At 42.0% G+C, this 25,752-nt stretch overlaps 1 protein-coding gene across 1 annotated transcript in view; it reads left to right on the top strand.

The window, feature by feature from the left end:
- LOC110527702 (protein phosphatase 1, regulatory subunit 16B) overlaps positions 1 to 25,752 on the top strand; it is a 128,646-nt gene that overhangs the window by 25,480 nt on the left and 77,414 nt on the right. Inside the window, exon 2 of the mRNA XM_021609156.2 lies at positions 21,233 to 21,641. Coding sequence (XP_021464831.1) covers positions 21,377 to 21,641 — 265 coding nt within the window. The 5' untranslated portion in view covers positions 21,233 to 21,376. The remainder of the gene's footprint in view (positions 1 to 21,232; positions 21,642 to 25,752) is intronic.

Raw genomic sequence — 25,752 nt, 5'->3', positions numbered from 1 at the left:
CTCTACCCAACAGTAGAGTAACAATATCAAAATGGTATGAAACACGAGAAATACGATGGGAAGCTATATACAGAGTCAGTGCCAATACCAAATGTACAATATGCAGGGATACTGGAGTATCTGAGGTAGATATAGGTGGGGATTAGGAGAAAGTGATCTGGATTATTAATAATAATAATGGGTTAACAGTATGGCAGCAAGTGGTGGTTGGGTGTGTGCGTGTTGGCGATTTGTAAGTGTGTGGATATCAATGTGTTATGCTTGGGCATTATCCAGATTGTAATACTTTCATACTGTCCTTGTGCCATGTTCCAAACCTGGATATACCTGCACTGAACACAAGGGGGGTGCTGTTTTCAAACCCCACTAAAACTCTGTAATTCGAATGTTAGCAATGCTGACAAGTACATGTAAAATACCATAGAGAATGTAAACTAAATGCTAACAAGCGCATTGCAAAGATGTTAGCGTCTGACCTAAACTATACAAGTAACAAACCGTTTTCTGCATATACCAAACAAATATTATCCAGCAAGGCTCTTCATCCAGGAGGTGATTTTCTGCTGTTATCAAGCGAAGGCTTGATTTTGGAGGAAGCTAAGATAGCTAGATAGCTAACTAGCTACTAAATTAGCAACCAAATGCACACCTGCAGAGCATTTATCACATTTTAGACTGTTAACTTAATAGTTATAAGATATCTAGTTGGCAAAAAAATGTAGTTGTGAATGCCATACTGTAACATGCTACACAACAGTGAGTGATTCACAAGGCTCTGGACTCATTGTTGTGTGTTTTAAACAAACACCACGTGACTGGGGACTACCGGTAAGCTTCATAATGAACAATTATGTGACAAGTGAAATGAAAAACGCAATCTTTTTTTGTCTCCTAAAGTATTGCGCAAGTTGACCGCAGTTACAGTGCATTCGGAAAGTATTCAGACCCCTTGACTTTTTCCACATTCTGTTTTGTTACAGCCTTATTTTAAAATGGATTAAATTGTTTTCCCCCCTCATAAATCTACACGCAATACCCTATGACAAAGCAAAAACGTTGAAGTCGGAAGTTTATATACACCTTAGCCAAATACATTTAAACTCAGTTTTTCACAATTCCTGACATTTAATCCTGATAAGAATTCCCTGTCTTAGGTCAGTTAGGATCACCACTTTTATTTTATGAATGTGAAGTGTCAGAATAATAGTAGAGGGATTTATTTCAGCTTTTATTTCCTTCGTCACATTCCCAGTGGGTCAGAAGTTTGCATACACTCAGTATTTGGTAGCTTTGCCTTTTAAATTGTTAAACTTGGGTCAAACATTTTGGGTAGCCTTCCACAAGCTTCCCACAGTAAGATGGGTGAATTTTGGCCCATTCCTCCTGACAGAGCTGGTGTAACTGAGTCAGGTTTGTAGGCCGCCTTGCTCGCACACGCCTTTTCAGTTTTGCCCACAAGTTTTCTATGGGATTGAGGTCAGGGCTTTGTGATAGCCACTCCAATACCTTAACTTTGCTGTCCTTAAGCCATTTTGCCACAACTTTGGAAGTATGCTTGGGGTCATTGTCCATTTGGAAGACCCATTTGCGACCAAGCTTTAACTTCCTGACTGATATCTTGATGTTGCTTCAATATATCCACATAGTTGTCCTGCCTCATGATGCCATCTATTTTGTGAAGTGCACCAGTCCCTCCTGCAGCAAAGCTCCCCCACAACATGATGCTGCCACCCCCGTACTTCACTGTTGGTTTGGTGTTCTTCGGCTTGCAAGCCTCCCCCTGTTTCCTCCAAACATAACGATGGTCATTATGACCAAACAGTTCTATTTTTGTTTCATCAGACCAGAGGGCATTTATCCAAAAAGTACGGTCATCGTCCCCATGTGCAGTTGCAAACCGTAGTCTGGCTTTTTTATGGGTTTTTTGGAGCAGTGGCTTCTTCCTTGCTGACCGAATGTCGATATAGGACTCGTTTTACTGTGGATATAGATACTTTTGTACCTGTTTCCTTCAGCATCTTCACAAGGTCCTTTGCTGTTGTTCTGGGATTGATTTGCACACTTCGCTCCAAAGTACGTTCATCTCTAGGAGACAGAATGCATCTCCATACCTGAGTGGTATGATGGCTGCGTGGTCCCATGGTGTTCGTACTTGCGTACTATTGTTTGTACAGATGAACGTGGTACCTTCAGGCGTTTTAGAAATTGCTCCCAAGGATGAACCAGACTTGTGGAGGTCTACAATTTCTTTTCTGAGGTCTTGGCTGATTTAAAAAAAAAAAAAAAAAAAAAAAAAAAAAAAATCCCTTGATGTCAAGCAAAGAAGCACTGAGTTTGAAGGTAGGCCTTGAAATACATCCACAGGTACACCCCCAATCAACTCAAATGATGTCTATTAGGCTATCAGAAGTTGCTAAAGCCATGACATCATTTTCTGGAATTTTCCAAGCTGTTTAAAGGCACAGTCAACTTCTGACCTACTGGAATTGTGATACAGTGATTTATTAGTGACATAATCTGTCTGCAAACAACTGTTGGAAAAATGATTTGTGTCATGCACAAAGTAATGTCCTAACCGATTTGCCAAAACTATAGTTTGTTAACAAGATTTTTGTGGAGTGGTTGAAAAACAAGTTTTACTGACTCCAACCTAAGTGTATGTAAACTTCCAACTTCAACTGTACATATTCCAACCAGAAGCCATGGATTACAGGAAACATCCGCACTCGGCTAAAGGCTAGAGCTGCGGCTTTCAAGGAGTGGGACACTAATCCGGACGCTTAAAAGAAATCCGTCTGCCAGACTGGAGCATGGAGAACAATCCATGACTCTGGCTGAAGTCAATAATTATCAGACACCGCCTGGCATGTACGTCCTGGAAGGCAGGGAGCTTGCCCCCAGTGATGCGCTGGGCCATCCGCACCTCCCTCTGTAGGTGGTACAACCAGTAAAGGATGGAGCCGCTGTGAAAGTTAGGGACCATGCCTAATAATCACATTTGACTTGTCAGATGCACCAAATACAGCAGGTGTAGAATTTTTATAGTGGAATGCTTACTTACAAGCCATATAACCAACAATGCAGTTGTAATTTTTAAAAAGTGCAAATATTGACAAAAATAATCTGAAGTAAAAAAATTAATTAAGAACGTTTCAGCCTCCTGATGGAGAAGAGGCACTACTGTGCCTTCTTCACAACTGTGCTGGTGTGAGAGGATCATAAGTGCTCAGTGATGTAGACACCGAGGAACTTAACTCTTGACCCATGGTTGTGGGTGTGCACCCGCCCTTGTTTCCTGAAGTCCACGATCAGCTCCTTGGTCTTGCTAATGTTGAGGGAGAGGCTGTTGTTGTCCTGGCACCATGCTGTCAGGTCTCTGACTTTCTCCCTGTATGCTGTTTTTGGGGATAGGAATTTTGGAAGTCAGTTTGAAACATGGTAATTAGAGACTTGGACAAGGAGAGGTTGAAAATGTCAGTGAAAAGGCCTGCTAGCTGGCCCGCTGTGGAATACCATCTGACACTGCTGCCTGAAGAGTATTGACCTGCTTAAAAACCTCAGCCTCGGGGAGAGAGATCACCCAATCTTCCGGATGAGCAGGGGCCCTCACTCATGGCTCTGTGTTGTTTTTATCGAAGTGTACATAAAAGGCATTGAGTTTGTCTGGTAGAGAGGCATCATTAGGTACTGTGCTGTTGCCCCTGTTAAATGCAAGTATTTCTTTGCTAAATGCAATTTGTTATCTTTAAAGATGTGAACATTTTTAAGCTCAACAAACAAGTGTCCGTCGCCCTCTTCTCTCATGTGCAGAATCACCCGTTCGAGCCCTAAACTCCCGTGCAACAGCAAACCCAGTTCATGTGATTGGCTCAACTTGTTTGATGCAATACAATTTAATATACTCCGTAGTAAAATGTAATGCTTTTAATACATGGTTTTAACAGGGTATTACACTAGTCAGAGAGAGAGCGAGAATATCAGTTTGTCCGACTGGTGTTAGGTGGTGATTTACATGAATCAGTGGGACTTGTAGAAATAGCTAGGCAGACCTGGGCAGTGGCCTGGAACATACGACCTGGGCTGGGTGGGCTAAGGAGAGTTCTACCCCTTGAGGAAGGGGAGGACAATCCTCCTTAGTGAATTTCATAAAAATATAGGTAAACAGCTTAATCTTAATCTTAACAGTACTAAATATATTCACATCACCAAATAATAGTGAATTAAAACACAGTTTTGCAATAGCCTTAAAAGCACACTCTGTGGTAGCACCATGGTGGTTCTCGTCTCCTTCCATAGACTTATGCCCTCCAACCTATCAGGGCCCTTAAAGCATGAACTGACCTATTGTCCACCCAATAGACGGATCAGCGGATTAATCTAGTACTGAAAGCATAAGCTACAGCTATCCAGTACTGCAGTGCATAAAATGGGGTGAGGTAGATCACTCGGAGACAATAGTTGAACAGTTTTGAACAAATTAGTTTCCCCAAAAAGGAAGGAGAAGTGGGAGAGAGCTGGCTAGATTTGAGATTTTTTTTCTTCACTTAGCCAGGGAATGCAGCTAGCTACTCAAACACTTGGGGATGCTATGTTAGCTAGCTGGCTATGGCAATCCAACACTGGAGCTCTTCCAAGTCGAGGTAAGTTTCTAGTTTTATAAATATATTGCCACCGGGGCCCACCGGTGTAATTGCTAAACCGATTACTGTACTGCATGATTGTAGTGGGTTTACTAACGTGTTAGTTCTAGTAGCTATGTTGACTATGACATTAGGCAATATGTTGACAACAATGTAGGTTGTGTGTAGCGGATAACAAAAAAAAATGTGTGTAGTGGTTATGGTATGAAGGTTTGGCTTGGGAAGGTTTTTTCGCTTGGTCACAGACAGCTGTTGTGTTGTGCAATGAAGTCCAGAAGCAAAGGGAAAAGGTGAGAGGAGGAGAGAACATAGATATGAGAAGTAATCATGCAATGAGCAAAGTGATCATGCTCTTTGTATATGGCTGCAATTTAAAAGTGAACCTTGTATGCGGTGATCAGGGGTGTATTCAAAACATTTCTTAAACGGAATCAAATGGAACGAAACGGGATAAACATACATTCATTTGTCCAACAGAAACTCTTGTTTAAAACTGTTGGACTAATGATTACACCCTAGATCAGGTAGGTATTGGCTAGGTCGCAGTTGTAAATGAGAACTTGTTCTCAACTAGCCTACCTGGTTAAATAAAGGTGAAATAAAAATAAATAAAAGGTAGAGATGGGCAATAGTGTGCAAGGAAGTATTGAAGGTGTCATTGTCTGTCACTTTGATTACAAAAAATATCTCGACCTGTGTACCTATGTTGTAAACGTTTATTTTTGTAGGCTAGTTTATAGCAACATAATGGGTATAGGGAAAATGTTTGTATCATGTAGTAGGCTACATTGAGCTGGGTCAATGGAATATGAATGCCAGTCATCAATATGCTGTAATAGAAATAAGGCCATTCTCATATAGAAAAAAAAAGGTCTTCCCTTAAACCGCACCGACCGCCATTGACTGAGGGCCATTGTGTGTTTTCAAAGATATCATGTCCACAGTCTCTTGCATCTCTCACTTTCTCCCTTTCTCTTTCTCTCTCTCAATTCAGTTTATTTCAATAAATGCTTATTGGCATGAATGGGTGGGCCACTGTTGAAAGAGCAATGTATGGGAAGTATTACATAAATGAACAATATGTTTGAGCAGCAATAATACTGTATATATCAATAAAAAAATTATACATGGATAATAATACACAAAAAAATAAAACAAACCACGAAAATTGGCAAATGTCCTGAGGACATTCGGCGAAGTTCCCTTTAGGCCCCTTAAGGGTTCCGGTGTGAAGTTATCCCACTGACGTTCTAAGAGCGTTGTGTAATGGTCCAAAGGGAACGTTCTTTGGGGGACATTTGTCTCGTTCCGAGGATGTCCCGGTGATATTCCCGAGGACATCCATGGGACGACGTCTTGCCGACTTTAGGCGGCCATTTTTGTTAAGTTCTAACAACAAGTTATTTTTTGCAGTGGAGAAATTAAATGTACAAGGGCTCATGTGTATGACATGGTGGGGGATCTATTCTCTCTTTTATATTATGACAGGCCAGTACATAATCTGCAGCAAGATCTACTGTCTCTACGTTTTCTTCTAAGAAACTACAGATTTTCTCCTCAACAGGCAGTTCAAGAAATCCTGCAATTCTTTCTTTACATTTTAAGAGACAAGTACTTTTGGTTGAGTCATTTTGAGCAGTGGAGTAGGAAGTGATGCTCATTCTCTACTTCACCCGACCCACAGTCCTTATATAGTTCTTCTCTGACCTTAGAGAGAAGAAATATAGCCCGTCTCTGTCTCTTGCCAGACTATGGTCACTGAGTTTGTACATTGGTAATCCTTTTTTGAATTCTTTGATTGTTCACTAAGTTGTGCTAATTTGACATCTCTATTTGCAATGAAGTTTGTAAATTGAATTGGCCAATAAATGTATATATTGGATATTTATTTGTTAGAATTTTGTTATTTGTGGTCGAATGGTTTAATTTCTCTCTTGTGCGCGTGCTCTCTCCCTGTCCTGCATGAGACGCTCACTCTTCTCTCGCGCACTCTCCTCTCTCTTGATTAAACGTGCCATTCGACTTTGGCCATTGATATTGTTTGTTCTCTGTCGTTATTAGGCCCCTGGCTACCTTTTTTTTTAGGCTATTCAAACAACTTTTTGAGATGGAACTCTGTGCATAAAACGATGATGGGGAGAGTTCTGACTGGACATAGTTCAGTGCTTTTGGTGGACTTCTCTGCTCTGTATGTTGTACATTCCTCTCTTGCATTAAGGGTAAGAGGGATACCTAGTCAGTTGCACAACTGAAATGTCTTCCGCATTTAACCCAACCCCTCTGAGTCAGAGAGGTACGGGGGGGGGGGGGGGGGGGGGCTGCCTTAATCGAAGTCCACATCCTCGGCGCCCTGGGAGCAGTTGGTGGTGGTTAACTGGCTTGCTCAAGGGAAGAATGGAAGATTGTTTCTCTCCCCCCCCTTGTGGCTCGGGGATTCGATCCAGCAACCTCCCAGTTACTGGCCCAACCCTCTTAACCACTAGGCTACCTGACGCTAAATGTCCGCACCGTCAACAAGGGCAGCACTTAAGTTTTGCCCCATCTCATTTTTTTACCCAATCAATTCATGCTTCATGGTGGAATGTTTTTATCTCTTTTACTAAACTCGGTGGAAATTGATGTGCACCAGATTCGTTCATGTAGAAATGAACTGACCTAATGGTTTGGTCAAAAACTAAAAAGTTTACGTAACCGTTACTGAGAATGTCATTGTAGTTAAAATGGTCTGTGATTAGCTCACTGTACTTTAACGACTGCTACCTTAAGAACTGGCAGAGAAGCTCATGGCTGAGCAAGAACCAGATGGCAGCACAAAGCTCCCTACTGAAATCTTCACATCTTTTTTTCTTATTGGAAATAGAACTTGAGTTAAATTAGTAGTGAGGATGAATGCAACTCAAAGAGCTAGAATTTACACAATTTACTTTTACACTTTAGTCCTTTAGTCAACACTTATCAGAGCGACTTACAGTTCTTAAGATAGCTTTATGGGACAACAACATATCACAGTCATAGCAAGTACATTTTTCCTCAATAAAGTAGCTTCCAGCAAAGTCAGCTAGTAAGGGGTCTACATTGATTCATTTTGGAAGGTATAGTACTTGTTCAAATTTGTATTTAACTAGGCAAGTCAGTTACAGTAAGAACACATTCTTAATTATAATGACGGCCAAACCCGGACGACGCTGGGCCAATTGTGCGCCGCCCGTTTCCATTAGGTATCCAGAATTGAATGAAGTATATCCAAATACAAACATTGTCGATTAGATGATACTATCGTACTATTGTCCAACCCTAGCGTGTGTGCCTGCCATTTAAAACAGTGGTTGTCACTCTGCCTCTTTCCCCCTGCCTCTGACAGATATAAATTGAACAAGGAAAGAGAGGAGGAGGAGGAGAGAGCGAGAACCATTGCAGCTCTTGACTGGAACTATTTATAATACAATGCTGTGCCTCCTCACTGCACAGCTGGCAGTGGGACCAGCTCTACCCTGCTACAGTCTGCAATTTCCCTTCCGCTGTCGCCCAGGAAAAACCCTATGATGGATGGGGTCGGGACCCATAGCCCCTCCCACTTTCTTATTTTTGCAATTGCCTCTCAGTGAAGTGTAGGAGCTGACTGAGTAATACACCCAAAAAGTAGACCTGACTGCCCATAAACTTAGACTAAAGAAAGTTGCACAGTCACAAAATAATGAATAACTTGGATTAATATTTGGGGTGAAAATGTATTTTTTTGTATTTTTTTCTTAACTCCACTATGTGATGATAGAAGCATGTTTTTAAACCGTATCTCAGCCATGTCCCGGTGCAGCTCTCTCTCTCAGCTCTTGTGTAGTCACATCATATTTGTTCCAATCATGGCCTCTCATCCATTTAGGTTTATTGATTTCTGTCAGGTGGAAAACATGGAGAGTGAGAGTTGGAGCGGGGGGGTCAATCTGTGTGATATAGGATGATCGGATGGCCGTCCCATGGGCTGCGTGAAAATAGGATGACCTTGGACCGGGCATGCGCTACTGATCTGTGTGATTCAATAAGATGGCCAAACTGTTGATCTGCTGGATGTGGCAGAGAGAAGGTGATTACAGGGATCCAGCCAGGGCCGTGCACAGACCTTTCAGGGAGCAGGTGCTCAAAATGGGGAAAAAAGGGCACCCGCCGGCATAATGATTCATATCTTGAAATTCATAACATACGAACTGCCTCTGTAGAGAATACATATGTTTACGCATAAGCCTATTCAACAACGCTCGCTCATCACAAATTGTAAGCAAGCTTGTCACAGTGCTTCCTAAAGACATTAACATCAGAAAAAGAGAGCAGGCTGATCATTGATGTTGATTGTAAATCTGCTAGTTATCAATTTTTCTTTTCACCAATTTATCTTCAATGCTCTTATAATAATTTCACAATTTTAATATTCATTGTCTAACTGATGATATGAAGGCTGGCTATTAGCTTGTGTGGATATTTTAGTATATGGTGTTCAGCTAGAGTATAGACTAGAGGTCGACCGGTTATGATTTTTCAACGCCGATACTGATTATTGGAGCACCAAAAAAAAGTCTCTACCGATTAATCAGCCAATTATCTTTTTATTTTTTATTAATTAATTCATTTGTAATAATGACAATTACAACAATACTGAATGAACACTTATTTTAACTTTAATATAATACATCAATAAAATCAATTTAGCCTCAAATAAATAATGAAACATGTTCAATTTGGTTTAAATAATGCAAAATCAAAGTGTTGGAGAAGAAAGTAAAAGTGCAGTATGTGCCATGTAAAAAAGCTAACGTTCAAGTTCCTTGCTCGGGAACATGAGAACATATGAAAGCTGGTGGTTTCTTTTAACATGAGTCTTCAATATTCCCAGTTAAGAAGTTTTAGGTTGTAGTTATTATTAGGACTATTTCTCTCTCTTTACCATTTGTATTTCATATACCTTTGACTATTGGATGTTCTTATAGGCACTTTAGTATTGCCAGTGTAACAGTATAGCTTCCGTCCCTCTCCTCGCCCCTACATGGGCTCGAACCAGGAACACATCAACAACAGCCACCCTGGAAAAAAAGCAGCGGAACAACTACTTCAAGGTCTCAGTGAGTTACATCACCGATTTGAAACGCTATTAACGCGCACCCCGCTAACTAGCTAGCCATTTCACATCGGTTACACCAGCCTAATCTCGGGAGTTGATAGGCTTGTAGTCATAAACGGCTCAATGCTTGAAGCACAGGAAAGAGCTGCTGGCAAACGCAAGAAAGTGCTGTTTGAATGAATGCTTACGAGCCTGCTGCTGCCTACCACCGCTCAGTCAGACTGCTCTATCAAATCATATACTTAATTATAACATAAGGCTTGTATTTCTGTGTGTTGTTATGTCATTAATATGGTCAAATCCGGAAACTCATTTCGAAAAAACAAAACGTTTATTCTTTCAGTGAAATACGGAACCGTTCCTTATTTTCTCTAACGGGTGGCATCTATAAGTCTAAATATTCCCTGTTACATTGCACAACCTTCAATGTTATGTCAGAATTACGTAAAATGCAAATGCTGAAATGCAAATTAATTACTTAAAATCATACAATGTGATTTTCTGGATTTTTGTTTTACATTCTGTCTCTCACAGTTGAAGTGTACCTATGATAAAAATTACAGACCTCTACATGCTTTATAAGTAGGAAACACTGCCGATTTTGCAGGTTATCAAATACTTGTTCTCCCCACTGTATAGCCTGACTTTGTTGCACAGAACGCAAGAGAAGTGACACAATTTCCCTAGTTATAAGAAATTCATGTTCGCAGGCAATATTAATTAAATATGTAGGTTTAAAAATATATACTTGTGTATTGATCTTAAAGGCGTGGATGTTTATGGTTTGGTACACATTGGTGCAATGACAGTGCTTTTTTCGCTAGTGCGCTTGTTAAATAATAATCTGGCGAAGTAGTCTATGATTCGAAGATAAATTAACAGGTACCGCATCGATTAAATGCAACGCAGGACAAGCTAGATAAATTAGTAATATCATCAACCATGTGTAGTTAACTAGTGATTATGTTAAGACTGTTTTTGATAAGATCCGTTTAATGCTAGCTAGCACCTTACCTTGGCTCCTTGCTGCACTCACATAACAGGTAGTCAGCCTGCCACGCAGTCTCCTCGTAGAGTGTAATGTAATCGGCCATGATCGGTGTCCAAAAATGCAGAATACAGATTGTTATGAAAACTTGAAATCGGCCCTAATTAATCGGCCATTCTGATTAATCAGTCGACCTCTAGACTACCTGTGTTAATGCAGTTGGATCTAAAACGATCTGACCCAACCTCTCCTCTCTCTTTCTCTCTGCTGCCCGTATTAGCTAACTAGACAGAATACTGACGATGTTCTCAAGTGACCCAGTGGCGCAGCAGTCTAAGGCACTGCATCACAGTGCTAGAAGCGTCACTACAGACCCGGGTTTGAACACGGGTATCACAACCGGCCGTGATCAGGATTCCCATAGGGAGGCGCACAATTGGCCCAGCGCAGACCGGGTTAGGGGAGGGTTAGGCCGTCATTGTAAATAAGAATTTGTTCTTAACCTTAATTTAAATAGGCAAGTCTGTTAACTATTGAAAAAAAGATGTATAGCTGAACACCATATACTATATATAAAAAAAGTTATGCTGCTGTGGCAGTATTGTTGATATTTAAACTAGGTAGCTTGCTTTATACACATGACCGGTGACCGCATCTCAAGCCATGCATGTTTGGATACTAGGCACTTGCCATCTCCGTACTTGGCAGCCAGGGGAAAAAAAGCCCCAACCAGGCTTAAGCGAGTTCTGTACAGGGCAGATCAACGGACGAGGTAGGGGTGGGGGTTGGCGAACTTGTCAGGCCGACTTGGGGGCAATGGGTTCAGAACAACGGCAACTGTATACAAAAAAAAACTAGTTTTTTTTTTTTTTTTTTTTGAGCAATGGTATATAAACTCAAAAAAAACATCCCTTTTTCAGGACCCTGTCTTTCAAAGATAATTCGTAAAAATGCAATACTTCACAGATCTTCATTGTAAAGGGTTTAAACTCTTTTTCCAATGCTTGTTCAATGAACCATAAACAATTAATGAGCATGCACCTGTGGAACGGTCGTTAAAACCTCTTAGGGATCCCTTATATCCCATTCCCGATCAAATCCCGTTAATGGGATTGATTTGACAACATCCAGTGAAATTGCAGTGCGCCAAATTCAAAAACAAATACTCATAATAAAAATTCACAAAACATACATTTGTAATACATCAAAATAATGTTTAACTTGTTAATCCAGCCGCTGTGTCAGATTTCAAAAAGGCTTTACGGCGAAAGCAGACCATGCGATTATCTGGGGACAGCACCCCGCATACAAACACATGATAATCATATTTCAACCAGCCAGGTGTGACACACAAGTCAGAAATAACAATATAATTAATTCCTTACCTTTGAAGATATTCTTCTGTTGGCACTCCAAAATGTCCCAGAAACATGACAAATGGTCATTTTGTTCGATAAATTCCTTCTTTATATCCCCAAAATGTCAATTTATTTGGCGCATTTGATTTAGAAATGCACCGGTTCCAACTCGCACAACATGACTACAAAGTTTCTAATAAATTACCTGTAAACTTGGTCCAAACATTTCAAACAACATTCCTAATCCAACTTTAGGTATCCTAAAACATAAATAATCAATACAATTTAAGACTGGATATACTGTGTTCAATACCGGACGAAAACAAAGTGAAGCAAGGTCGCGTGCACCAAAAGACTTGAGTCCATCTGAGTGACACATGGAAAGAACAGGACTACTTCAACATTTCTCAAAATAAAAACGTCAACCAATTTCTAAAGACTGTTGACGTCTAGTGGAAGCCATAGGAACAGGAATCAGATTCCTATTAAAAAGGGCTTACCATAGAAAACTAATAAAAAACACATTCCCCTGGATGGATTGTGCTCAGGGTTTCGCGTGCCAAATAAGTTCTGTTATTTTCAGACATTATTCATACAGTTTTAGAAACTTCAGAGTGTTTTATATCCAAATCTACTAATAATATGCATATCCTAGCTTCTGGGCTTGAGTAGCAGGCAGTTTACTTTGGGCACGCTTTTCATCTGGATGTGAAAATACTGCCCCCTAGCCCAAAGAGGTTTTTAGACACGAACAGCTAACAGACGGTAGGCAATTAAGGTCACAGTTATGAAAACTTAGGACACTAAAGAGGCCTTTCTACTGTCTTTGAAAAACACCAAAAGAAAGGTTCCCAGGGTCCCTGCTTCTCTGCGTGAACGTGCCTTAGGCATGCAGAGTGCAGATGTGGTCAGGGCAATCAATTGCAATGTCCGTACTGTGAGACGCCTAAGACAGTGCTACAGCGAGACAGGACAGACAGCTGATCGTCCTTGCAGTGGCAGACCACATGTAACACCTGCACAGGATCGGTACATCCAAACATCACACTTGCGAGACAGGTATAGGATGGCAACAACAACTGCCTGAGTTACACAGGAACGCACAATCCCTCCATCAGTGCTCAGACTGTCCGCAATAGGCTGACAGAGGCTGGACTGGGGGCTTGTAGGCCTGTTGTAAGGCAGGTCCTCACCAGACATCACTTGCAACAGCGTTGCGTATTGGAGCAAACCTACTGTCGCTGGCCCAGACAGGACTGGCAAAAAGTGCTCTTCACTGACAAGTCACGGTTGTGTCTCACCAGGGGTGATGGTCAGATTCGCGTTTATCGTCTAAGGAATGAGCGTTACACCGAGGCCTGTACTCTGGAGTGGGATTGATTTGGAGGTGGGGGTCGATCATGTTCTGGGGTGGTGTGTCAGCATCATTGGACTGAGCTTGTTGTCATTGCTGGCAATCTCAATGCTGTGCGTTACAGGGAAGACATCCTCCTCCCTCATGTGGTACCCTTCCTGCAGGCTCATCCTGACATGACCCTCCAGCATGACAATGCCACCAGCCATACTGCTCATTCTGTGTGTGATTTCCTGCAAAACAGGAATGTCAGTGTTCTGCCATGGCCAGCGAAGAGCCCGGATCTCAATCCCATTGAGCACGTCTGAGACCTGTTGGATCTGAGGGTGAGGGCTAGGGCCATTCCCCCCCAAAATGTCCGGGAACTTGCATGTGCCTTGATGGAAGAGTGGGGTAACATCTCACAGCAAGAACTGGGAAATCTGGTGCAGTCCATGAGGAGGAGATGCACTGCAGTACTTAATGCAGTTGGTGGCTACACGAGATGCTGACTGTTACTTTTGTTCAGGGACACATGATTCAATTTCTGTTAGTCACGTCTGTGGAACTTGTTCAATTTAGGTCTCAGTTGTTGAATCTTATGTTCATGCATATATTTACACATGTTAATTTTCCTGAAAATAAACGCAGTTGACATTGAGAAGACATTTCTTTTTTTGCTGAGTTTACCATCACTCAAAAGGGCACATGGTGAGTGGGAAGGCAAAGATCTAGTGCTTTGGAGCAGCAGTCACCTTTTGGTAACATGATACCCTCTCCAGTCTGTGTTTCCTAGACTTCCATTCACAAGGTGGGCGATAGCAACTTTCTTTTGTTTTCTCACTTGTGGTGAAAGCAAGGAAGAGTCACCGCCATCTCCCTTTGTTCGTAGTAGCTAGCTGGCTTTAGTCTGGCTAAAGACTTAGCAAGCTAGCTCGCCTTTTTAGGTTCCCACATCTGCGTGCGCAATAATCAGATTTATACTTACGTATAATATGCCCTGGCAAATATTCTTACACTTGCCTAACCTGTGGCATTATCTCAATTTGATATGCTACTTCCATGCATTTGCTCCCATACCAGCTGAAAATAGAATGTCGTCATATCACTGAGAAAAAAAACCTTTACCTTTTCACGTAGTTAATGGGGATTCTATGGCTACAATGTTTGGTTTAATGTTTAAATAGTCGCTGAGATTATATTTGGTTATGAATGCAGAGATGGTACTTTGATGCATAGCCTATGTATATCGGAACAAGGAACCAAGCAGCGCAGCTTCATTGCCCACACAACACTGCCCCCACAGCATCCCAATGAACTCTCCATACAGTCATGGATTTGGCGCTGCGCAAAAATCTGTTGCGAGCGACGTAGACGTCTGTCGACCGCATAACAGCAATATTAGAGAAGAGAACAGACGGCAGGTATTTGAACCACTACATGTGCTGCTCAGTACAGTAGGAGTGGACTTCAACTAGCCTAGCAGTGGTGATCAGTAAGAGTGGACCACAATGACACTGCAGGACAAAAAAGACTGGCAGTGTGTCCAGATAGCCCAGTTTGTAATATTTTGACAATATTTGAAAGCATCTCTCATTTGAATATGTGACATACATGAGATGAAACAGATTTCATTAAATAATCTGCTTTTCTTGTGAGCCGATTCTGGTAACGCTGAAATCTGCTGCCTTATTGAGCTTATCGAATCACATTTTATTTGTCACATACATGGTTATCCTATCTGTTCTGGCTTTAAATCTGTGATTGATTGGACCGTCCTGACGGTAAGCCCAAACGGTCCTCTGTTTGAGATCAGAATTCTGGGTTAAAAGTGTAAAACTCTCCGGAACCATTTCTCTGATGTTTGTAGAATGTGCGCACACTATCACTGTCTAGTTTGATATAGGGCAAGGAGAAACAGAAGGGTGAATGACTGGCAGCAGCAGTTAAAGTACAGCAGGTTTCTGTGTATACTGTGTGTGTGTGAGAATCACTGTAGGTAATGTGATTACTCTCCCTGTGATTTGATCAGAGGCAGGCCCTCATCCCCTGTGTTGACGCTATTTAGCTTTCAGACTGAGCAGAACAAACAGTGGACATTTTCTTATTTGTCACACAGCATGAGAGACGCTAATTCACTTTACTGCCCGCTTCGCCTGCTAATACCTCCAGCCAACTTTACAAGACATGTTTCAGGCCTTGTTAACATCCTTAAGAGGAAACTCACGTGTGTGTGTGTGTGTGTGTGTGTGTGTGTGTGTGTGTTAGTTACTGCATTATGCATCAACATGATTTTCCCCTGTGGTAGAACAGTTAACCACTTGAGGGGAAATCGGTTGAACAGCCCAGTTCAGAACATACACACACACACACACTGCTGTGTGTTACTATACTTGTGAGGACTTTTTGGGGACCAATAATTGATTTTCATTAAAAATCCCATTTTCCCTAACCTTAACTCCTAACCCCAAAATAACCTCTCTTTTTTTACAAGTCTCTGAATTTTAGTTGGTTTACTATTCTTGTGAGGACTTCTGGTACTCACAAGTATAGGAAACCGTGTCCACACACACCCCAGTAGTCTCCTGAGCCATATCCATTGGGACTTTCTTCTGTGCCTTAAAATATAGAAATCTAGCACAGATTAAACTGCATCAGTGCGTTTCTATTTCCCAGTTTGGCGTCTTGGTTAAATCACTGTGCTGTAAAATGAATGCCTTCTGTTCCGTTTCTCCCTCACCACTTAAAGACGAACTGTGACTGTGTTTTAAAGGTTGGCACAAAGACAACACCACCACTTGATTTCAGGCTTTATCATTTGATGGTTATTGAAAAGTGATTGACAAGCCAAGACATGGAACCATGTCCGACTGTTTTGTGTTTTATTATCTTCCAAAATGGTTGGTATCCCTTATCTCCACCGACCTCTATCTGGCAAAGCACAGTCGTTGGATTTGAGAAAGGATGGTTGGAGGAATTACACTTGCCTGCTTTTAGAGAATGCGTGCATACACTACTCTCTCTTTCTGAAGTTTGTGGCCACTGACCTTGCACACACAAGATGACAGTAGAGAAGAATTGGGTTACAGCCGTCTTCCTGTCCGTGTTGTGAGAGAGCTAGGTTGGTTGCACGGGTTTCAGCCGCAGAAGGGTTCTGTGCAGTAGCGGCTTGAACGGGGGTTGTTTTCTAGATGGAAACTCCGTGAAACAAACTGCCTAATAGATCTGTGACCTGGACTGTGGAAAATATAGGCCTCTTAATTTACAGATTTGTGTTTGGCCTCTATGAGAGATGACACTAACAAGATGAATCCCCAATAGGAAACTGATGCTCATATTGATTAAAAACCATGTGTGGTACAGCAGGGTCAAGTATAGCCAGCATGAGGAATGGTTGCTAGGGGAATGACCTCCAGCTGAGCACTGTTCCTTAGAAGAGGGTATGTCAGCACTCAAATTGCACAAAGACTTCAAGGTGAGACTGTTTTGGAAAGTGCACGTCACGTGAGGTATAGTACGAGTACAACCAAAATGATTTTAAGCTTTTGACTAGTCCTGTCGACTTCATGCTTCTGTTTTCACCGTTATAAAGTCTGACCCTGTAGAGGTCTGAAAGAGCCAGGATTTAATTGTATTTTTCTTAATAAAATCCTCCTTGTTTGCACTGCGCTCCTGTCCCTTGTGCCTTTTACCTTTTTGAGTCATTGCTTATACCCGATCACTGTCACACCATGGCTAGTTAGAGGATGTCCGTGCCTCGGTATGATTTCCCTTACAGATATTGTATAGCCTTTTTGAGGATAGGTAGTCTATCCGATGATGACGTTTTGACCATGTGTGCCATTTATATTATAGCAGCCAGTCTCTCATGACAGACTGTTAATCGAGTATTCGTGGCCAGTGCATGCAAGATCGGGTTCTGAGTTGAATTGACAGTCACAACCATCCCCCTGACTGATAGTGTGTTGTGGGTGAACAGTCAGTCAGTGAGGGAGTGAGACATACTGTGGATGAGTAGGGTTCAGGCCAGGATGTGGTTACTGGAGTCGAATGAATGTACTGAGGCTGACATCTGACAGTCGTCTGGTTTCAACGGCACACCAGAGAAATTAACAACGGTCAGGGTATGATTTTGCTCACAAATGGAAAGTTCAGACAAAATTGCATCGAACAGAGGAAATAACAAGTAAACAAATTTCCCCATCTTTTGATGTATTGAGGCACATCTATTCTCTGTTATGCGCCAGTTGCTATAGTTAGACACATCATTTATTGGTTTGTTGTTGAGGGCTTGCTACAGCCGGAAGTCTGAGGCTGGTTATTAGTAAGTCTACTTATCACAGAGCTGGTTACTACAAAACCAAAGGGCTTCTGGGCATTTTCATCAAAAAGGACCCATGAGTACCAACATGTTAAGTTCATAGGAGCATATCAAATTGGGTGTCAAATGAAAGCTAAGAGTTTATACTTTTGGGAATTGAAGGCATAGATCTATATTTTTCAACCATTCTCCATCTTAAAAATGAGGCATAAGTAAAGGCTTTGCTTTCTAGAGAAACCGATGGAAAATAGGTATTTTAGAAAACATCTACCAGAAAGTCTTAAGGTATCAGAAATGCATCGAAACACAATGTCGACGTAAAGACCCCGTCCAACGAATGTCAACACTTATATTTAGTTTGAGAAATTATTTGCCTTCTGTATGTTTAAAAACATTGACTTGTAATTACGTTACTAAAAACCCACATATATCTTCAATATATTTTCAAATTTCTCCCCCATGTGAGGAGGAAGGATAATGCAAGTTCACAAGAAAGGTAGACATCAATTAATTATAGGGATTTTTACTGATATCAATTTTGTTTATGAAATTAACTTGTAATTCCATTACCTAAATTAACAACAAATCTGAGATGGAATTACTGCAGCTGAATTGGCTGCAATGGGAAATCATAATAGTCACAAACCACAGTTGGGCCACCTGCTTTACTGTCCTCACTTCCACTGGCATATAACAGTTTTTTTCACTTGTCTGGTGGTCAAACCAAGAGTGTTAAAACAGTGAGTCTGGATAACCCCTCCTCCTCTCTCACCCTCTCTCCAGTTAATGTCCCCTCGCCCAGCTCTTACTGACACCTACCCATGAGCCTCTTCACTTTCTATTTACTTTATCCCGCATCCTCACCCACTGAGCACCGGATGGATGTTGAAAAGTATTTGAAACTTGACGTTAACGTCTACAGACGGACCGAACTGGACCAAATCTCAACGTTATCATAGACGCATGTTTCACAAGTTTTAATAACGTGGTATATTGTACTGAACTATACTCTACCCTACTCTGCTGTATTGTACTGTACTCAACTGTGCTGCGCTGTGATTACCAGACTTGTGAAACATGAGGAGAATGACATTCATATCCATAATTATGTATTTCTCTGTAGTACAGATCAGGGACCCATGATGACATTTTGTTACCGGGTGCAAATTCACTTTACATACATACTGTAATTCAATATCCAAAATAGATATTTTCAAACTCAAGATGCCATATCATAGCTGACACCCCATTCTTTCTTTAGATATTTAAGAGTTTTTGGAAAACGTGGTCGCGTAAAAACCTGACGTAGATTTTATTTGCATTTTTTCTGGATATTTTGTTTTGTTACTGTTTTAAATACAGTAAGAAGGAATTGTTGATTTTGAATGTTTGAACACTAGTAGTGTTTCTCCAACTACTTTGCAGACAGAGTTCAGTGTGTCAAATCGGAGGGCCTGTTGTCCGGTCCTCTGGCAGTCTCTATGGGGGTGCCACAGGGTTAAATTCTCGGGCCGACTCCTCCTTTCTCTGTATATATCAATGATGTTGCTCTTGCTGCGGGCGATTCCCTGATCCACCTCTATGCAGACGACACCATTCTGTATACTTCTGGCCCTTCCTTGGACACTGTGCTATCTAACCTCCAAACAAGCTTCAATGCCATACAACACTCCTTCCGTGGCCTCCAACTGCTCTTAAACGCTAGTAAAACCAAATACATGATTTTCAACCGTTCACTGCCTGCACCCGCACGCCCGACTAGCATCACCACCCTGGATGGTTCCGACCTAGAATATGTGGACATCTATAAGTACCTAGGTGTCTGGCTAGACTGTAAACTCTCCTTCCAGATTCATATCAAACATCTCCAATCCAAAAATCAAATCTAGAATCCGCTTTCTATTTCGCAACAAAGCCTCCTTCACTCTCACCGCCAAACTTACCCTAGTAAAACTGACTATCCTACCGATCCTCGACTTCGATGTCATCTACAAAATGGCTTCCAATACCATTGGAAGCAAACCAATACCAGCAAACTGGATGCAGTTTATCACAGTGCCATCTGCTTTGTTACTAAAGCACCTTATACCACCCACCACTGCGACCTGTATGCTCTAGTCGGCTGGCCCTCGCTACATATTCGTCGCCAGACCCACTGGCTCCAGGTCATCTACAAGTCCATGCTAGGTAAAGCTCCGCCTTATCTCAGTTCACTGGTCACGATGGCAACACCCACCCGTAGCACGCGCTCCAGCAGGTGTATCTCATTGATCATCCCTAAAGCCAACACCTCATTTGGCCGCCTTTCCTTCCAGTTCTCTGCTGCCTGTGACTGGAACGAATTGCAAAAATCGTTGAAGTTGGAGACTTATCTCCCTCACCAATTTTAAACATCTGCTATCTGAGCAGCTAACCGATCGCTGCAGCTGTACATAGTCCATCGGTAAATAGCCCACCCAATTTACCTACCTCATCCCCATACTGTATTTATTTACTTTTCTGCTCTTTTGCACACCAGTATCTCTACCTGCACATGACTATCTGATTATTTATCACTCCAGTGTTAATCTGCTAAATTGTAATTATTTGCCTACCTCATGCCTTTTGCACACAATGTATATACTCTTTTTATTAAAAAAATAAAAACAATTATACTGTGTAATTGACTTGTTTATTGTTTACTCCATGTGTAGCTCTGTGTTGCTGTCTGTTCACACTGCTATGCTTTATCTTGGCCAGGTCGCAGTTGTAAATGAGAACTTGTTTTCAACTAGCCTACCTGGTTAAATAAAGGTGAAATAAAAAAATAAAAAATAATGCAGGTAGTGTCTGTATTTTTGTACCCATGAACTAGTGTTGTTGACTGCCTGTCTTGGGACTGGGATGAGTGTGTACTACAGTAGAGAGTGAGTGTATACTCTCTCTAGTGAGGTGGGTACTCTCTCTAGTGAGGTGGGTACTCTCTCTAGTGAGGTGGGTACTCCAGGAGGGAGGGAGTGGGTACTCCAGGAGGGAGGGAGTGGGTACTCCAGGAGGGAGGGAGTGGGTACTCCAGGAGGGAGGGAGTGGGTACTCCAGGAGGGAGGGAGTGGGTACTACAGTAGGGGGGGAGTGGGTACTGTCTAGTGAGTGTGCACTACAGTATGATGTAACAGACTACCGTTGAGAGAAGGACGCTCAAATCAAAGGAAACAAGATAAGTCGGGCATTAAGCCTGCTGAAACAACAAGGAGTTGAGAAGTATTTGTGGCATTTACTAAGCTACGAGTACTACTGTATACTGTTAAGTATTTTCTTAAGCCCAGACATTCAACAGCTGTAATTTGAAAAGTGGCTAGTATACATATACTTCCACAATGTATTTTTAGCCTCCGGGGTTCATATTCTTGGAAAAGTCTCTTAGTTCCAAATTCATGGGTTACGGAGTTCAAGAAAGCGTTCTCTTTTGTACTAATGTCATCTATCTCTCTCTGTCTCCCCAGCGGGTGGTCTAGTCACAACTGTCCTGGTGGTGAGGATGATGATGATGGGAGTTGGCTACTACAGCCAAATGTGCAGCCCCCCACGCTAGTACCAGTCTACAACCCCTGGTCCCCCTTTGAGCCCTGGTCCCACCTGTCCCCACCATGGCCAACCACCTGGAGCTTCTGAATGAACTGCAGCAGCTGGATAAGGTGCCTAGCCTGGAGCGACTAAGGGCCGCCCAGAAGCGCCGCACGCAGCAGCTGAAGAGATGGGCAGTCTATGAGAAGGAGATGCAGAACAAGAAGCGCAAGGCGGACAAGAGGAGGAACACCAATCATGCCGCAGCCATGGAGGCCAAACGACATGTATCGTTTGCAGCTAATGTGGCACTATTAGAGGCCTCGGCACGGAACGACCCTGACGAAGGTAGGAGGAAAGGACACACACACACGCGCATACAGATAATTTCACCATCAGAGCACCCCAAACAGTTGTTTCCTGATGGGGTGATGTAGTAAAAAGCAGTATTAGTATTATATTGTATTTTTCTCTCTACAGTAACTCTAAAAAGTGCTTATTCCACTCCAACCAAATCATACCAGGCTCTATCATTAGATTTCAATAGATGTTGTTATTAAACTACAGATGAAACCCAGCCGGTATGATGCTGCTACATTTTATTTATTTAATGAGTAATACTGCCCAGTTGTTCAGAAAGTGTTGATGACTTTCTGTAACTAACCGATTTCATCCAAAATGGCACCCTTTTTCCTGTATAGTACACTACATTTGACTAGAGTCTGCCTTTTAGGTGTAACTACAGATTCTACCAAGCTGGTGCTGCTGTTCTGTCCTTTCAGCCAATAAACTATGGTGACATGAAAGCATACCTGTTGTATATTTCATCCAATCTTCTGTGGCTTTATATTAAAGGATAACTGCCTTCTGCATCTTCAAATTAGATTTTTTTTGTCAACCTTTGGTTGGCATTAAAACGGCCTGAGGCACTTTCTATATTCGGACTGTGGAGGAGGAAAATTGTGTTGTTTTTTTTTTACTCATGTATGCTGCACATTAGCATGAATGATTTCAGTCACACATATATATTCACATTAGTGTTCTAGCTGTGATACATTTAGAATGTAGAGGCATTGGAACACATGGGATATTTCTGTTCTGGAATGTTTTGTTAGATTGTATACAGTGCCTTTGCAAAGTATTCGAACCCCTTACCCTTTTTTCATATTTTGTTATGTTACTGCCTTATTTTATTCCGGATTAAAACAGTACACTTTTCAGTGTTCCAGAAATAAACTGGTGGTTTGTAGAACTGAACTAAAAGCATTATGATTCGTTGTTGTTTAAAATCCACAACTTGTGAGGTGAGTGGGCTGCTTGCCAGGCCACCACTTATTGTGTCCCTTCTAGTCTTGTGCACAAATAAACAAACTCTCAACAGTTACACATCGATGTCATTTTAAATATAGTTGAGCTGGACTTCTTCTGAGCATATCCAGATTGCCTGTGGGCTGAGCTGTTGTGTATGGTATTGCAGTGCTAGTGCTGCGGTGGGGTGTACTGCGGTGGGGTGTACTATACAAATCGAAAATGTTGATTGCAGTACCTGTCATTGAAATGAAAGTTCCTTTTTAAATTTTAGTACCGCTTTAACATAATGTAGAAACATATATCCTATTGAGATGCATTGCATTGAACATTGTACACAGTCTAAGGAGCGTCAAGTGTGTGGTGACAACATGCAAGACATTTCTCAGTCATTCATTGCTGTGATCATTGAGCTCCTGAATAAGTGATCCATTTTCATTTGTTTCTGCCCCCACGAAATGTTACAAGGTGTAAAACAAATGCAGCCCGCGAGTAGTTTTAGAACGGCCTGCGACATGGTTTAATGAATGTAAAATGTGCCTCCCCCAACCCGTGGTAAAGAAACAAACAACCTTTGGCAGGTGATATGGGTCAGATCTTTTGAACTGTTTGGGTTAGAAAGTTTTCACTTTTTATTAATGGTGCAAGCATGACGTTAACAAATCTTTACTCGGGAACTGATGGTACAGCGACGCCTTATTACAACAAATGTTTTTTTTTTTTTTAAGATGTGTGTATGTGTTGGTTGACTAGAGTGTAAACCGCGTACAGTGTGTGTGACGTGACAGAGTGAGACCCAGTCAATCAGTCTCTGTGGCAGCTGGCTAATTGAGGATTGTCGGGTTCTCTTAATCTGGGCTGTCCCTCTGCTCCTAAACTGCTACTCAGTGACAGGGAGGGAGAGCGAGAGCAAGCAGAAGGATGTAGGTAAAAAGGGCGGAGGGGGAGAGGCGGAGGGGGAGAGGCGGAGGGGGAGAGACAGAGGGGGAGGGAGAAAAATGCAAAGGAATTGACAGACTGGGGCAGGGAGAAGGAGAGAAAGCGAGAGAGTAAAGTTGCTAATAAAGTCTAAAAAATTCCCCCATAATGAGTAATCACTTACACTGCTTTCTCAGAAAATAAATGAGACTTGAGGGTGACTACTTAGTGCTTAGCCTAGCTATAGAGTGCAGAGAGCTAGAGGGCCTGGCCAGTAGCCACAGAGCCTACATAGCCTAGCTACAGTAATGAGATTGCTTTGATGATGGTTTGAACTTTGGTTTAATGTTTGGTTTTCAGTGTACTGCAGGGATGATCTCTGTGTGTGTGATACAACCACAGCATCATCCCGTTTACCCTGTAGTCAGTCAGTCACACTCACTAATGTGAACATAACAGTACTGTGTTTGTGGTGTGTGTGTGTGTTCTCATATAATGAAGTAAAACACAAGTATTTTTACGTATATGTGGACTGTCCTCTTTTCTACTGCTTATCCATGGGTTGCCATGACGCTTCCTATGTCCATTACAGTTCAGACCAGAACCATGCTTGTCAAGGTTACACGTTGTACTAACTCAGTCCCTATTGAAGCTGCGGATGAGGTGCTTCCTGTCTGTTCACCATTTACACTCCAAGCAATCGTCACGAGAGCTGAGGCCCTGAGACCTTGTCTCGCTCCCAGTGATACTACGTGAAGGCTGCGAAATTGCTCTGAAACTGCTGTGTCTGGGACTGATGTCTGTTCTGTGTTGATATTGGGAGGGACTGATTTAGCTTTTTTGTCTCTTTACAGCCTCATCATGTGACAGGGCTACATGTTGATGGGAATTAGACAGGAGATGAAAATGACGTGGCTATCAAATATGCAGTATATCCACATTTTTAACATCGGCCTGAAAATCCTGAGATAGATATTTTGGAGGAAAATCTCCAGCCAGCTATTTTAACTTTTTTTGTCTCATCTCTGTGGTTCCTGTCTCCTCTGCTGCATCCACAAGCTCACATGACGATGTCAACACCCACTGCACTAAGCACAGCTCTGTTTACATCTAACTAGCAGTGTGTAAAAAGCCTCTAAGTGATGTTTTAAAAAGACCTTCTGGATCCCAGATCCATTTGGACACTGTGATTTTGCTCGGTTGGTTCACCACCACTGCTCGCCATGTCTCTCGTATCACCATCATTACATTACAACAGAGGAGGACCGCTAAAAGGAAGTGAAAACAGGCACAGCTCCTTTTGGGAGGTATTTTGCAGGGATGAAAACTAGTCACCTTTTGACGAAATTCGCCATTTTGAATCCAAAATAGGGAACCTACGTGATTCGTGTAGATCTGATGAGGAAAGTTTGCGTTTGGTCACTACTGGCTGAAAGCGAACAAGTCATGCACATTTGGAGCAATACTGGCCATATCCAAGGCTCGAGCCTGGGCTCGGCCAATCGTTCACATAACAACAGAATGCAGCATGTGACTAAATAGACAGCCATCTTGGGTGTCACAGCATCAGCGTGCGCTCTGGAAAGACGGTGAAGTGTGGAAAAGCTGTTTGCCAGTTACATGCTGACTAGACCGGGTCGCGCATGTTGATTTTTGTCCACCCAGACCAGACACGATCAGGACACGCAGGTTGAAATACCAACACAAACTCTGAAGCAACTATATTAACATAGGGACACGTCAAAAAACATTAAACATGTATGGCAATTTAGCTAGCTTGCTGTTGCTAGCTAATTTGTCCTGGGATATAAACATTGGGTTGTTATTTCACCTGAAATGTGCAAGGTCCTCTATTCTGACAATTAATCCACAGATACAAGGGTAAACTGAGTTTGTTTCTAGTAATCTCTTCTCCTTCAGGCTTCTTCTTCTTCTTTGGACTTTATATGGCGGTTGGTAACAAACTTTAAGGTGCATTACCACCACCAACTGGACTGGAGTGTGGACCTCAGTTCATCTTTCAATCACCCACGTGGGTATATGCTCCAAAAAACCATGAGAGAGGAAAAGCGGGACTTGCAGCGCGTCAAGCATCACAGATGCCAAGTTATAGAACCAAGTTATATTTTAGTGCCTGGCTACGCAGACGCGTGCGAGCAGTGTGGGTGCAATGATTGAATAACATGTATGAGTTCATTTATTTTGCAACGCAAGTGGTGTGGTCAGTATGTTA

Source organism: Oncorhynchus mykiss, chromosome 7, assembly GCF_013265735.2.
Source record: "Oncorhynchus mykiss isolate Arlee chromosome 7, USDA_OmykA_1.1, whole genome shotgun sequence".
Classification (NCBI taxonomy): domain Eukaryota; kingdom Metazoa; phylum Chordata; class Actinopteri; order Salmoniformes; family Salmonidae; genus Oncorhynchus; species Oncorhynchus mykiss.
The sequence above is the reverse complement of the archived record's forward strand: the minus strand, read 5'-3'. Positions and strand labels throughout refer to the sequence as shown.